Genomic DNA, 16,282 nt, shown 5'->3' with positions numbered 1-16,282 from the left:
ATTTGATTTTTCCACTGCAGACTCTCACCATATGGTGAGAGACTGGGAAAAATCACCTATCTGTTCTGCTCTAAAGAACACAAGTTCAGCAAGTGTCCATGAAATGAGTCTAAGATGAACTGCATAAATTGCCAAAATCATAACATGCATGCCAACACCAAAAATGACTGCAAACACATGGCACTAAGTAAAGACTGCCTGATATACAACTACAATAGACAGCTCAAAATTCAAACCATAGATTATGCAAAGCAATAAGCTAGCAGAAACAGCACTACTTCCCTGGCATGCCTTAAAATAAATCTTCAATGCTCTATCAAGGCTGTAAATAACTTAACAGAACTCATAAATAGAAAAAATACAGCACTAGCATTACTACAAGAACCCTACATCAACAACAAAATATATGGCTTTCCAACTAATTATAAAATATTTTCCAAAGGATCAGAAAGAAAGAAAGAGCTGCAATACTCATGGTCAACGTTGAAGTTGAGGCAATATTAATTTCTCAGAACAGCAACGAGGACTTGGTACTTATTGAAATTATGTATGGCAGAATTAAAACTTAAGCTGTGAGTATGTATATAGATTATCATGCTGACATAGAAATAATGGGCAACATCATGGATTTTACCATCAATCATGGCCAAATTCTTGGAATGGATAGTAACGCCCATTCAGTTTTGTAGTTTAATGAGAGCACAGACAATAGAGGTAAAAATCTGGAAGAGTGTTTAGCATAAAATTCACTACATATACTAAGTGACGAATGTAATACCCCATTATTTGAAAACACCAGAGGAAGCAGCTTCATTGATCTGACAATAGCAAACAAAGCTATTTTATCCCAGATTTCTGAATGGAGATGTGAGGAAGAGGAAAGCTGTTCTGATCACTGCTTACGTTTCATTATCAGTAACAAAAATTTAAATGGAATACACAAGACAAACCATCACATTAACAAGTACTTAACCAAACATATTTGCAAAAGTATTAAAAAGAGAATTTGAATGCTAATGCTCTGAGGAGTATCGCTTTAATGAGATCAGTGAACTACAGCTCAGCTTAGATAAGGACCTTGCCATCTGGGCATCAACACAAGTTGATATACTTCCTTGCTACTATGCTTTCATCAGGTCTGAAAAAATACAGTGACCAAACACTTAGAACAACCAAGCTAAACATCGACGGAAGAAAATCAGTACCTTGGTGAAACGACGAACTAACAGCCCTAAGAAAATATGTCAATGCACTCGGATGACTATATCAAAGAACACACAATAATCAAGATTTAAGACAGAACTACTATAAAGCCAAATACAGCTATCAGTCCAAAATTACAAATGCAAAAACAGAATCATGGAAAAAATTCTGTACTGTTTCAACCGTATCAAATTCTTGGAACTGCATATATAAATTAGCAGCCAGTAAGAATAAGGCAACACTTATATGTGTTGCCTTACACTTTACAACAAATGCCTAAAAAGAGGACAGTTTCCTTTATTATGGAAATGTTCTAAAATTATACCCATAATCAAACTAGGCAAAGAAACATCCGATGAAATTGGCAAACACAGGCCAATCAACTAGTAAGAAAACGGACAGCTCCTACACTAAAAACTTAGCAGAAACTGCAACTATTATGATAAACAAGTTTATTCCTGATGACGACAATTCAACAGAGGAAGAAATACACAAAACATACAGACAAAGAATGGAAACAGACATAGACACTCTAAACGACGATTTCTTTACAACTCATGAAATCGTGTCGATATTAAGATCAATGGATCCAAGAAAAACTCCTGGAGAGTGTGGAATAACCAGCAATATACTCCTAAGAGCGTTTGTCAAATTCCTTGAATTCATAACAACACTTTACAACAAATGCTAAAAAGAGAACAATTTCCTTTATTACAGAAACGCGCTAAACTTATACCCATAATAAAACCAGGAAAAGAAATATCCGATGAGATTAGCAAATACAGGCCAATCAGTTTCATAAATATTGTTGGTAAGGTACTAAAAAAAGACTTCTGATAAACCAAACAATGCACTTTGTCTACTCAAGAGACCTATTAAATAGCAATCAGTATGCATTTAGACTTCAATCAAGCACAGTAGATGTTCACAGAAGACAGTACACAAAAAAAAAAAAAACTACTGATCTCACTTGATGTAAAAGGAGCTTTCGATGCTGTGTGGTGGCCAGCATAATTGATCAATTAAGAGAACTGAAATGTCCAAAAAATCTACCCTACCATACAAAAAATTATTTTACAGGCAGAGAAGCAACCATGACATTAAAAACCACAGCTGTAATGAAAGAAGTCAAACGAGGCTATCTGCACAGTTCCTGCTGTAGACCAGGTTTCTGGAACATCTAGTATGACTCACTATCAAGACTTTCACTACGGAATCAAAACTCAGAGCTTTTGCTGATGATGTGATAATAACGATTTGGGGACACAACGGCTTACAGTTAGAAGTAGAGGCCAAGGAACAACTCTTTAAAATTGCAGAGTGGGCACGTGAGAAGAAAGTTAAAGCACCAAGTCTAAAGTGCTCCACATCTCATGTAAAAAATCAAAACAACCTGTAATGGTCTCCTTAAACTGGGAGGTTCTCGGGTTAGCCATTGAGCTGAAATAAAAAAGTAGGAGTAACAATAGATAAAAACAGATGAAAGATGACGTTGCTGAAAAAAAAGCTTACAAATAGTAAACCTTCTAGATAAATTGGCAAGGATAAAGTGAGGATTAGGCCAATGAGTGCTGAAAACAATATATACCTGAGCTATGCTGCACCTGCCTGGAAAGATCACTAAAATGGAAGAAAAACTGACAAAAGCTAAACAGAGTTCAAGCATTATAACCATATGAATAATTAAGGGATATAGGACAATATCTTTCAAGGCAGCTTGCGTTATTGCTGGTCTAACATTGATCTCCCTGTAGATGCAAGAATTCTCTCTAATATATGAAGTCATAAGAATGAAGTCAGAAGATGAAGCCAGAAGATGGTCCGAATATACTGAATAAGGACTCGTGGACCAACAGGGCCATAAGGGGTAATCATCTTGATTGCAAGGGAAGCGGCACTCCCATGGACCCCTAGCTGGATCTATCCTCTCCTTCTTCTACTTTGAGGAAGATCCACTTACTTTAATCTTTCCTATAAGGCCTTATCAGCCAACTCTTCTTATTTTATGACCCTTATGCTATTAGAGTACTCGAGGGCCATGGGGTCTTTTCATTTCTGGCCTTACAACTATGCCCTCTCTATAAACCTTACTATATTTCTTCTATAATCTATTCTTTCCCCTTCAATATACCCTATTCCTCCTATGGGTTTAAATTCGGAAGAAGGCTAGTTCAGAAGTCTTAAGGTAGCAGCCCTACCACTGAACTATTCCATCGTCAGGCTAGTCCCCTGACATGGAAAACATAACCATACTTGTAAGCTGACAGAAAAAGATAATCGGACTGAATCTATGGGAAACGACCCTGGAATGGAAAAGGGAAAACGAAAATGACAACGACAAAATATAATAAACATAGCAAACTGGAATGTAAGAGGAATAGCATATAAAGAAATAGAATTAGACCAGTTATTAAATGAAAGAAATTTTAAAATAGCAGTAATCACTGAAACAAAAAAGAAATTAAAAGGAACTACGAGAACTGAAAATTTTAATGTGATATACAGTGGAGTCGACAGAGACCAAAGAGGTCATGATTTGGATTCATAACTCCCTTTCAAAACAGTTAAAACATTATAAATTATGGAATGAAAGAATAATAGAAGCTAGAATAAAAATAAATGGAGGCTATTTAACAATAATTGGTTTAAATGCCCCAGAAGAAGGAAGAGAACAGGATAATATTGATTTTTATAATCAGCTACAAAACATATATAATAAAATAAATAAAAATGATTACATAATTTTAGCAGGAGACTTAAATGCAAGAATTGGAAACACGAAAATTAATAATAATATAGGAATACATGAAGAACACACTCTAAACAGAAATGGTAAAAAATTGATTGACTTTGTAGTTTATAATAACCTAAAAATAATGAATTCCTTCTATAAACATAAAGACATACATAAATATACTTGGGCAGCAAGAGGATGGAAATCAATATTAGATTACTTCATATTAAATGAAAAGACATCAAAATTTTCACTAGATGTTAGAGTTCACAGAGGATATGAAATAAGCAGTGACCACTTCCTTGTTAAAATAAAATTAAGATTACCACCTAAATGGCTACAAGTAACAAGAACAGAAAGAAAAATTGAAACATTTGTTTATAAAACTAGACTATTGAATGACACAAATGTACAATGGCTATATGAACAAAGAATTAACCAGTATCTAGATAAAATAAAACAAAATGAAGAAATAGAAATAGAATGATTTAATATAAAAACGATACTAAATGCAGCAGCAAATGAAAGCTTAGGAAAGATCAAAAAATTCAATAAAAGAAAAAAACTGAAGATCTGGGATGATACAATCAAAGAAATAATCAAAAAGAAAAAAGAAGCCTATCACAAATGGTTAAGCAGTAAAAGATTAGAAGATGAAATAGAATATAAAAGAATAAGAGCCATAGCTAAAAGAGAATTCAGAAAAAGACATAGAGAATCATGGAATAAATTTGTTTCTAATTTAGAACATGATTTATATAAAATAAGACCCAATGTATATAAGATTTTGAAACACCTAAATGCAGATACCAAAGAAAACATAAAATTAATCACTGAATTGAAATTAGAAGAATTTCTAAATTACTACACAGAACTGGGGACAGACAAATAATTTAAAAAAGACAACTGGCAAACAATTAACGAAAATGAAAAGGAAATAACTGAAGAAGAATTAGAAATCAGCCTGAAAGAAACAAGAAACGGAAAATCACCTGGAGAAGATAAGCTAGGTTCAGAACTATATAAATACGCAGGAACAAGATTCAAAGGAAGACTCTTATTATTTTTAAATAAAATTTACTCAACTGGTATCCCCCCAATAGAATGGAAAAAAGCAATTGTGATTCCTATCTTTAAGAAAGGTAACAGAGATGACCCTAAAAACTATAGAGGTATCAGTATACTAAATTCATGTTACAAAATATACAGCAGAATCTTAAATAACAAACTAATGAAATATTCCGAAAACTTTATTCTAGAGGTACAAAATGGATTTAGAAAAGGACGATCATGTATAGACCCAGCCTTCTGCCTAAAATTAATAATAGAGAAAAGAAAAGAATATAATTTAGAAACACATATTGCATTTATTGAGTTTGAAAAAGCATTTGACAAAGTTAAAAGAAACATATTATTTAACATATTAAAAGAAAGACAAATACCAAATAATTTCCTAAAAGCTGTCACAAGTATATATGAAAATAATCAAATACAAATAAGATTAAATCATGAGCTAGCATATACAAGAGACATAAACCAAGGGGTCCGACAGGGATGTCCCTCTCTCAGCAACTCTTTTTAATATCTACTTAAATGAAATAATAATAAAATGGAGTAAAAATTTACATCAAGGAATTAAACTTTCACCTACAGTTAACTTAAACACTCTCCTCTTTGCAGACGACCAAATAATAATTACAAATTCTGAAGATAACTTACAGAAAGCTATTTTAAATCTAAATGAGATATCCAAAGATTATGGTATGATAATATCAACGGAAAAATCAAAAACCATGGCCTTTAAAGGACAAGATCCAGCAAGAACTAAAATAGTAATAGATAACAAGATCTTAGAACAGGTGAATTCATTTAACTACCTAGGATGTATGATCACATATGAAAATGAAAAAAGATATAAATGTAAAAATTGCAAAATATTTAAAAATAACAGGTGTAATTAACCCTATATTTAAAACAAACCAGACTAAAAGTATACAATATATTAGCCCTACCAGTCTTAATGTATGGAAGCAAAATCTGGACAATAAAACAAAAAAGAGAAACAAAGATTAATAACAGCAGAAATGAAGTTAGTGAGAAAAACTGCAAAGTGTACCCTATTTGATCACAAAAGAAACGAAGAAATACGAAAGAATTAAACCAAGAACCAGTAAGAGAAAAAAATTAAAAAATATAAACATAAATGGATGGAACACGTTCAAAGAATGAAAATAGAAAGATTACCAAAACAAGCCTTAAAGTACAAGCCATTAGGAAAAAGAAAACTAGGACGTCCTCTTAAATGATGACTTCTAAGGCTGGAACAGGTCATGCTTGGCCTAAATCCTCGATACGCATGATGATGATGATGAAATATTATTATTAATACATTATTTGGTACTTATGCAATAACAGGGGCCATCCGATTTTTCATGATTGTTTAATTTCTTTTTATTATACTTTTATTAATTTACTAAATATTATATTACTAACATAACTAAATCTGTTTTATAAACTAACTTTCTTGGCCCTTTAATTTAACCAATTTTTTTTTAAAAACTAATACCTTTAATGATAGTGCTTAAGGGTCAAAGTTGTATAACTGAGAGGAGACCTCCACATAGCCTTTAAAGGAATATGGAGAACCGACCAGGGCTTCTGACCTAATGTCCAATCCTCACCTTCTCGTGGTGCACACTGTTAGGTATCAACCTAGATACTGAATGAACGAGGATGGGCTGGCAATTTGGGATTTAGCTGAACAAATTGTATTCTTATTGGCTTAAACCACAATATTAAATGATGGTACAACATGATAGAATTTCATGCCGACTGGGGCGTAGCTGTTAAACAAGGTTCCTGTTGTTTTCGCCAGGGAACCAGGGCGAACAGTGAAAAGTCAGCTACTGGAACAAATCTTAAAACACACCCAAACTCAATATCACCAGAATTGAAGATCCGTACTATCAACATAAGAAGCCTGAATGGCAAAGAAACTAGAGAAAGCTACTGACACAAAATGAAAAGTTGGTCCTTGTTGGAGATCTATATAGCAGAGTAGGAAATGATTGTCAGACATACAAAAATATTTTAAGAAAATTTGGAGAAAAGAGCAAAGCTAATAATAATGGCAAATACTTGTTGAATTTCTGCTCAGGACATGAACTGGTTATTACTAACATCATGTTCCAACATAAAAATGTGCACAAATTCACATGGAGAGAAGAGGCAAGGAATAAGAAAAGTATCATTGACTATATTATTGTTGATAGCGTTGTTTTCTCTCTGGTGCAGGACATTAGTGTGTACAGAGGATTGGAAATTGGAAGTGATCACCACTTAGTCTTAAGCAGGATAAAATTGAATTTCATATTGAAAAGCAGAACATGTAAGAAAGTTTTAAAATGAATAAAAGTTGAGCAGCTCTCAGATGTGAACTGTACACTTAAATGTACAAACATTATTCAAGTTAAAGATACCAAGCAATTTTAAACCTGGTTTTACTCCATTTTTTCCGAAGTAAGCAAACATACAAAATGACAAGTTTGCGCCTGCAAATGATGCAAGACTAGCTGATCCTACAGGTAGTGCAAGACCAAGGCAACTCGTGGTAAAGGTGGAGCAAACTCTGATATATAATACAAATATATAATACAAAACATCATACATCCCCTTCTTGGAGATGTGTTTTGGCATTAAGGGTAAATATTAAGATTAGTGATCAGAGCTTGCTCCACCTTTACCACGAGTTGCCTTGGTCTTGCACTACCTGTAAGATCAGCTAGTCTTGCATCAATTGCAGGTGCAAACTTGACATTTTGTCTGTTTGCTTACTTGGGAAAAAATGGAGTAAAACCAGGTTTAAAAGTGCTTGGTATCTTTAACATAATTATACCCAAGTTAAAAATACTTTCTACAAACATTATTCAAGAAAAAATGAAAGAGTTTGAGAACAGGAATCAAACCTTGGAGATTCAGTGGCAAGCTCTGAAGAAAACATTGATTGATTCTACCAGAGCAGCATGTGGTGAGGTTGTCTGCAGGGATAGAAAAATCAGAAATCCCTGGTGGACAGGAAGTTAAAAAGGCAGTGAAGGAAAAGAAGAAAGCATATCAAAAGTTCCTGGCAAATAAGTCAGCTTGTGCTCTTAGAGAATACAGAGACAAATGTAAGAAAGCTAAATACTGTGTAAAACTAGCTAAACAAAAGTCATGGGAAGACTTTGGTAAGAACATAGAAAATAAATATCAAGAAGGTGGCAAGATATTCTGGAGATTGTTGAAGAAGCTCAGAAATAGAGGAAAGAGTGCTGTAAAAGGAATTAGAGATGATAAAGGTGATATGAAAACTGGAGAAAAAGATATCCTTGAAGTATGGAGTTCTTACTTCGAAAAATTGCTAAATGAAACTAGCAGTGATGACAGCACAGTGATAAAAAACACTGACCAGGAATGCAATCAGGAATACATATCCATGCTTGAAGTAGAAAAAGCCATCAAAAGTCTGAAATGTGGAAAGGTACCTCGAGTCTAATATCATCTACTCAGAAATGCTCAAGCATGGAGGTATAAAAGTTTTACAGTGGCTACACTGCATAGTTCAGAGGGCCTGGACAGAAGGACGAATTCCAGATGATTAGAGTAGAGCTCTCATAGTACCCTTATATAAAAAGGGAAATAAAACTGATTGTGAGAATTACAGAGGTATTTCTCTATTGAGTGTTCATGGTAAGATTTATGCGAATATACTTGAGAGACAGTTGAGAAGGATTGTGGAAGAGAAGTTTGGTGAGGACCAAGCTGGATTCAGGCCAAATAGAGGTTATTAGGATCAGATATTCACTTTATGACAAATAGTTGAAAAGTCATGAGAGAATATAACAAAGATCTGTATTAAGTTTTGTAGATCTGGAAAAAGCATATGACAAGATGCCAAGAGAAAAGCTATTCAAAACGCTACACTTGTATGGTGTCAGTGGATCATTATATCAAGCAATACTTAGTCTTTATTTGAGTTGTAAGTCAGCAGTTAGAATTGAAGGAAGTACAGGGAGATGGTTTAATGTTGAATCTGGTGTCAGACAAAGATGTACATTATCACCTCTGTTATTCATAATCTATATGGATTACATTATGAAGGAAAGTGGTATTAAACCTGATATCAAAATTGGAGATGTTAATGTCAGCTCCTTGCTTTATGCGGATGATGTTATACTTCTAAATAAATCCGCTACAAGTCTGCAAGATTCCCTGACTAAATTGAATAACTGTTGTGATAGATATGGTATGAAGGTCAGCAATAACAAGACAAAGATAATGAAAATAGGCAGGCAGAAGCATTGAAAATATCAGCTGCATTGTGAATGGAGAACCTATAGAACAAGTAAAACATTTCTGATACTTAGGCACGATTTTTAGTGAAGATGGCAAATTAAATATGGGAATAGACAACAGAATCAACAAAGCTGGTAGGGTAGGAAGTCAACTGAATAAATTTATATGGCATAAGAGAGAAATTAGTCAAAACACTAAATTAGCTGTATACAAGACAGTGTTCAAACTAATTTTAACTTACGGATCTGAGAGCTGGGTCAGAAGTAAAACACTTGACCAAAGACTAGAGACCGCAGATATGAGAGTCCTGAGAAAGATTAGGGGCGTGAACAGATGGCATCAATGGCAATATCATATTAAAAATGAGGATATTAGGAAAGAACTTGACATTGTCAGCATCCAGGAATGCATTAGTAGAGCTAATCTCAGGTAGTGTGGTCAGTTGAACAGAATGGGTGAGGAAAGATTAGCAAAACAAGCGTTCTCTGCCAGGTTGGCAGGGAAAAGACCCAGAGGAAGACAAGATATAGGTGGATTGATATGTTAAAAAGTGCCTTACAAGATAGATATACAAATATAAGATCTGACAGTGTTGTAGCTTTGACAGGTATCAGATTGATTTGACAGAAAATTGTAGGTAGGAAGTTAGTAATGATGTAAATTTTTCATGTAGTACTATCATGCCCTGTACACCCCTTGAGGGTAAATGTCAGGAATTTGATGATGATTAATGATAGTGTCGCATGTATTAAGTATTTTTATTGCCTCAAGACCAATTTCATTTGAGTTATGTGGCAACCACTGTTAGCTAACCTATGTGAAAATATATTCACACTTTCAATTTGATATATCGATAGTTTGTTATGAATGATGAATAAGGTTACATAAGTGCTTTTGCAAGATATAAACAACAATCACTGTATGCTGGAGTTGTTCTGTTTTCTCTCTCCCCGTTTTCCCATGTATTTCTTTTGTTTTCCTTTATTTATGTTTTGTACTTCAGTTTTATTAATCTAATTTATCATCTTTTTTACATTTTTTATTTTATAGAAATTTCTATCCATTAAAATGTGGAAATTTTTGAAGAGAAAAAAATCCAGAATTCTGAAGAGGCTAGTGATAAAGAATTAGAATCTCATACCGAATTTCAAAACACAAATACAAAAACGAATACAAAAAAGGTTCGTCTTTACAATGAAAATTACTTATCAATGGGCTTTTGACTGGTGATCTAGATTGTCCACTTCCACTGTGTCTCGTCTGTGGCAACAACTTTCAAATACAGCAATGGCTCCAGAAAAATTGAAAAGACATTTCACGAAAAATCACAATATGGAAAATAAAACTGCTGATTATTTTAAAATGCTATTGCAATCTCGAAAGAAACAGAGTGCAGTTTTTATGAATAAATTCAGTGTCGGTGAAAAGACTCAGGAAGCAAGTTATTTGGTAGCAGAAATTATTGCACAGAAAAGGAAAAGTCACACAGTTGGTGAGAACCTAATAATGCCAGCATGTAAAATTATAGGGTAAAATGCTGGGACAAGATGCAGTAGAAGAATTGAAAATATTCCACTTTCAAACAATACGATAAGTCACCGTATCCAGGATATGTCAAATGACGTCGAGAAGATTTTGTGTGATAAACTGAAAAAAATATCAGTTTTTCCATCCAAGTTGACGAGTCATCAGATCTTACCAATAACTGTTACATTGTAGCTTTTGTAAGATTTGTTAATGAGAGTGAAATTCAAGAAAACTTTTCTCTGTTGTAACAAACGGACTTTCTTGGAAGAACTGTATTGGCATCTGTACTGATGGTGCTCCATCCATGGTTTGCTCCATAAGAGGTTTTGTTTCTCATGTGAAAGAAGAAAATGCTGATGTTGCAAAAGGGAATCTTGATATGTTTCAATTACTGGAAGGGCTTAAAAGTAAAGAAGGATATCATCAAATTTCAAGTCTTATTGTAACCCACCTGGAAGACTTGATGATAAAAATCTAACATTATTTTCCGTCCTTTCCAACACAAATGTATGATTGGGTGAGAGATCCATACTCAGAATCTTCTGCTCATCCAGAGAACTTGACTTTAAGAGAAGAGGAAGAATTTTGTGGGCTGTAATCTGATCGTACATTCAAGATGAGATTTACTGACCTGTCCCTGGACAAGTTCTGGATTTCTGTTAAAGAAGAGTATCCTACTATTCATAGGAAAGCAATAAATATATTGCTGCAGTTTTCAACATCTTACATGTGTGAGCAAGCTTTTTCTTGTTTGACAAGTATTAAGAGCAAAGACAGAAATCGTCTCCTTTCTGTTGAAGATGAAATCAGTGTTTGTTTATCTAAAATCTGACCCTGAATTAAGTATTTGTGTACCAAAAGACAAGCACAGGTTTCACATTAGAAAATTAAACTTTATTATTCATATTTGCTTCAAAAATAACAATTCTTTGGCACATGTTTTTGTTTATATGACATTTTACTTCGATTTATCTTATTATTTTGAAAATGACAAATAAACGATAAAGTTATTATTATAATGACAAACGATAAAGTTATCATAAATAATAAAGAAAGATATTAACTATGATATATAATAATTAATCAGCGCGGTTAGCCTAGTGGCTATGCGCTTCGCAACCATATGCCTGGGGAAGGAGTGTCCTAGGTTCGATTCCCGTCGGTGACGTAAGGAGCTGAAGGATCTTCCTCAGCCATAGCCAAGTTAGCCAGTCTTGGGCGTGGACAGCAGGGTTTTTCCCCAGTTTATTCTGGGGTTTTTCATCCCGCAAAGCAGGCAAACTGGCCTTGAGAACTCAACACTACAGGCCATAGGATACACCGGGGCATAAGGCTGACCACCTTATCCTGTAAACGGAGTGAGGTCCGATGATCAATGGACCCTCGACACTGCAAGGTAAAAGAGGGTATAAGGATGATGATGATGATGATATAATAATTATTATGTAGGGGTTTCCTACAACATGGATATTATTTCAAGGGCTCCACAAGGGCAAAAAAGGTTGAGAAACGCTGCTCTAGAGGGATGGGAAATCAAGTTCTGATAGGTGAAGGTACATAGCAGGAAACAAGAGAGCAGATCAGTTAGAACCGCTTGAAACAAGTTACCAGAAGTGCTTGAAATCTGCACTAAAAATGCTTGCAGAAGAAAAAAGCCTAAACTTGTGTGAAGAAGAGTGGAAAACATCAAAAAACGGATCAATAGCGAAAGAATTCTAGCCAAGTATCAGAAGCCGACTCCAGAATAAATATGCTCACTCTCCAGGTTTAACCATGCTACTAATGGGACATGGAAAATTAAGACACTACCTACAGAGATTCTATATCCAGGAATTGCCATCATGTATCTGTTGTCCACACCTTCAACAGACTGTCGATCCCATACTTTATGACTGTCAGCTGCTGGATTCCACCTGGAGTTCAGTCTAATACAACCTGTCATCACTTCTGGAGACAAGTGGCCAGTGTTGTCAAAACAAAGACTTATCCAAATGTATTACAAATTAATTAATTTTACCAATAAGATCAACTTCCAGTTGTTGTAATGCAACATAAATTACTGATATTGTGTGAATTATATAGTGTAAATATATGTATATATGGAAATATAAATATAAATATGGATGTAAAGGTCGGAATATGTACATATAAATGTAAGAATATAAATGTTAATCAGTACTTGGAAGCTAAATGTAATATATGCATTGCATGCAATGGAACATGTAGGAAATAAATTACTTCCTCGTAACGATTGGGATGGACCCCCCCCACAATCAGGACTTGCAGTTTTCAAGTAACTGACTGATGCTTGACAATAAAATTCTGTTAAATACTTTTTTTTTCCCCATTGACAAGCTTTACAAATGTACTGTTCACTAAAACAATAACTAAAAAAGAAAAAAAAGGAAATAAATAAACAGAAAATGAAAACAACAATAAAAAAAGTAAATAAAACAGTGAAACACAAAATAACTGTAATCGACAACAAATACATGCTAATAAATTTAATCAGAAAGAGAAAAGTTTGAAAACAGAAAACAAGCAATAACATTTGAACATGTAAATAACAATATAAAACAAATATGAATAACATACATGAGCCATTTCTTTGTCGATCATCGTGTGAGAATGATTCCTTGAACATGTAAACAACAATATAAAAATAAAGATAAAACAAATATGCATAACATACATGAGCCATTTCTTTGTCGATCATCTCGTGAGAATGATTCTTCTCTAGGTGCTGCCCTCCAGTCTCCTGCTGTTCTATCATTCCTCTCATCCCTACGATCTCTGTCATTGTCTGTATTAAAAAAATATTGATTTTATATATATGAAATGTTTAGACATATTGAGTTTTTTTTTATTTTAATATTAATCCCATAAATGAATGAGAGGTCAAAGGACCTATAAGCACATAAGTGCCATGTGTAGGGGTGCAGGTGAGATTGAGAAGGAAATTCATTGACATTTTTCTTAACAAATTGTAGCTAATAATTATTCCAAAATACTTCATGAGAACAGAGATAGATGGAATAAAAGAGAAAGTGAAACAGGTCTGGTGTATTTGTAATTGCACTGAAAAGAAATGCTGGGCAGATGCTGCTCTTGTTTTAAACAGCCCAACAGAAAGTGAGGAATGATGGTTCACTGGATCAGTAATAATAAAAATACCTGCAGAATAGACACACTGCTGAAACACTGTGGAGACAGAGATGAAATGAGTCTGTAAGGAGGGATCATCCATGCGTCAAATTGCTCTCCTCTGGACAGCTCTGAGAATTTTTAAGGAGGTTTTAGGAACACCATCCCAAGCATGTGAGCAGTATTCGACAGTCAGATTTGGGATTTGTATATAAAGCAGCTGGGTGGGTGTAAAACAGTATCTTAATTTGAAGAGAATGCCTAGTTTTTTGGATGCTAAAGAAGCTACTGATATGATGAGTTTATGCCATGAGATGCTGAAGATAAACATCAGTCCAAGAAGAGGGATCTGATTCTGTCTGGTGATTCGTGCATTACTGAGAGTAAGGATAGATGAGCTCAGTTTCCCCTTTTGTGAGAGAAAAGATGAAACTGTGTTTAGGTAGCATTGAAGGTGAGCAGATTGTCCTTACCCCATTGAGGATAGTATGCTGATCGATATTTAAGGCACAAACAGTGCAACATTGATAATTTATGTTGAAAGTTTTTTCACCTGGTTATACTATAAATTAAAGATGTCAAGAAATTATATTCTTGGTTTCATCATTTACCAAGTGTAAGCAAACAAAGTATGCATGTGAAGAAACTTCACGACTGAGCTAATTTATAAAGAGGCTAATGACTTCACAATGCAAACTTTTCTGTTCACACTTGGATATAGGATGAAACCAAGAATATGATTTCTTGTCATCCTTAATTTATAGCATAAACAAGTGAAAAAATTTTCACTATCTATTACTAATAAGGAGTATTTTAATAATAAGGTGTGACACCTTCTTACTACTTTATATGGGAAATATATGAATTCTGCATTACTGCAACCTTGGTATCTCCTATGGGTCTGGCTTTCACTGATGAGAACTTAATAAATGTTGAAACTGCTCTGGGTAGTGGCCCTTCCCATAATATAGCATTATACATGTCCGTGTGCCTTGTATTATGAGATACTAATGCAGCTGATGTGAAGTCATTAACCTCTATATACAACTAGTCCAGTTGTGAAGTTACTTCACATGCAAACTTTGTTTGTTTACATTTGGATAAAGGATAAAACCAAGAATATAATTTACTGGCATCTTTAATTTATTGATAATTCATGTTGTCTGATGCAAGCACATATTTCTCATTTAGATTGTGAATATTTTTGTTATCCTAATATTAGTAATATTAGGATTACAAATAATATTACAAATATTATTCATAATATGATATTACAAATATTTTATTTGTTACATTATATCTTGTCTCTTGATCCAAAAACACTTCAATAGCTTAACTAGCATTCTATATGAAAGTCCCAGCAAACTCCTCTGAATAAATTAAAATCCGTTTTAAAACCAAACCAACATTTCATCAGTTACTGAATTTACTTTCTATGTAAAATTTTCAATATACTTCACTGAAGAAATAATTAACCCAAATAAAAAGATTCAAATCACCTTTTGGACTAAGAATCTTAAATAAAACAAGACACTCACATTACTGGGCCCATTTCTATATGAAATGGAGAGCAATAAAGTATCTTTCAGTTTTAAATGAATAAATCCTAGACAGATTAATAAATGAAATAGCCTTCACACTTGTCTCTTGCTTAAAGGATATCCTCTCTGTCTGTCTTCCATTTCTAACTTTTCTTCTAATTTCTGCTCAGTCTTTATATACAAGGGTGGTCTGAAATGTTCTTAGCCTAACAATAAAAAAATCGAATTTATAATTTTAAAATTATTTTTATTTTTCAACATAATCTTCCTTAAGACTAATATATTTATTCCAGCGATGCTCCAGTGCCATTATCCCGTCCCTGTAGTGGTTCTCAGTAAGATCTGCAAAATACCCCTCTACAGCTGCAATCACCTCTTGATTCGAAGAAAAACGCTGACCAGCGAGGAAGAGTTTTAGTTTCGGGAAGAGATAGAAATCAGAGGGAGCCAAATCTGGGGAATAGAGTGGATGTTCCAACAATTCATAGTGCAGATCCTTTAATTTTACCATTGCCAAACCACCTTTGTGGGCAGGTGCATTGTCCTGATGAAAGATGATTTTTTCCTTCTGCAAACTGGGTCTTTTCTCACCAATTTTTTTGTCTAGTCTGGTAAAAAGAACAGAATAATATTCCCTCGTTATTGTTATACCCCTTTTCAAGATAATTAATAAACAAATTGCCTTTAGCATCCCAAAACACTGATGCCATGATCTTTCCTGCTGAACAACTGGCTTCTGTCCACTGATTTGATTGCTGTTTGGATTCTGGTGTGTAATGGTGAATCCAAGTCTCATCCA

General features: G+C 34.0%; 1 protein-coding gene across 4 annotated transcripts in view; it reads right to left on the bottom strand.

The window, feature by feature from the left end:
• LOC150110420 (eukaryotic translation initiation factor 4B-like) overlaps positions 1–16,282 on the bottom strand; it is a 277,691-nt gene that overhangs the window by 160,303 nt on the left and 101,106 nt on the right. For all 4 annotated transcript variants that reach the window (XR_016548405.1, XM_090393633.1, XM_090393645.1 and 1 more), the window contains exon 6: positions 13,491–13,601. Coding sequence is in view for 3 of the 4 variants with exons in the window: in XM_090393633.1 (XP_090249759.1) it covers positions 13,491–13,601 (111 nt within the window). In the remaining variant the exon portion in view is untranslated. The remainder of the gene's footprint in view (positions 1–13,490; positions 13,602–16,282) is intronic.

Source organism: Typopeltis vanoorti, chromosome 1 (genome assembly GCF_054136105.1).
Source record: "Typopeltis vanoorti isolate ZY-2024b chromosome 1, IOZ_Tvanoo_1.0, whole genome shotgun sequence".
NCBI lineage: Eukaryota > Metazoa > Arthropoda > Arachnida > Uropygi > Thelyphonidae > Typopeltis > Typopeltis vanoorti.
This window is presented reverse-complemented; position numbering and strand designations above follow the sequence as displayed.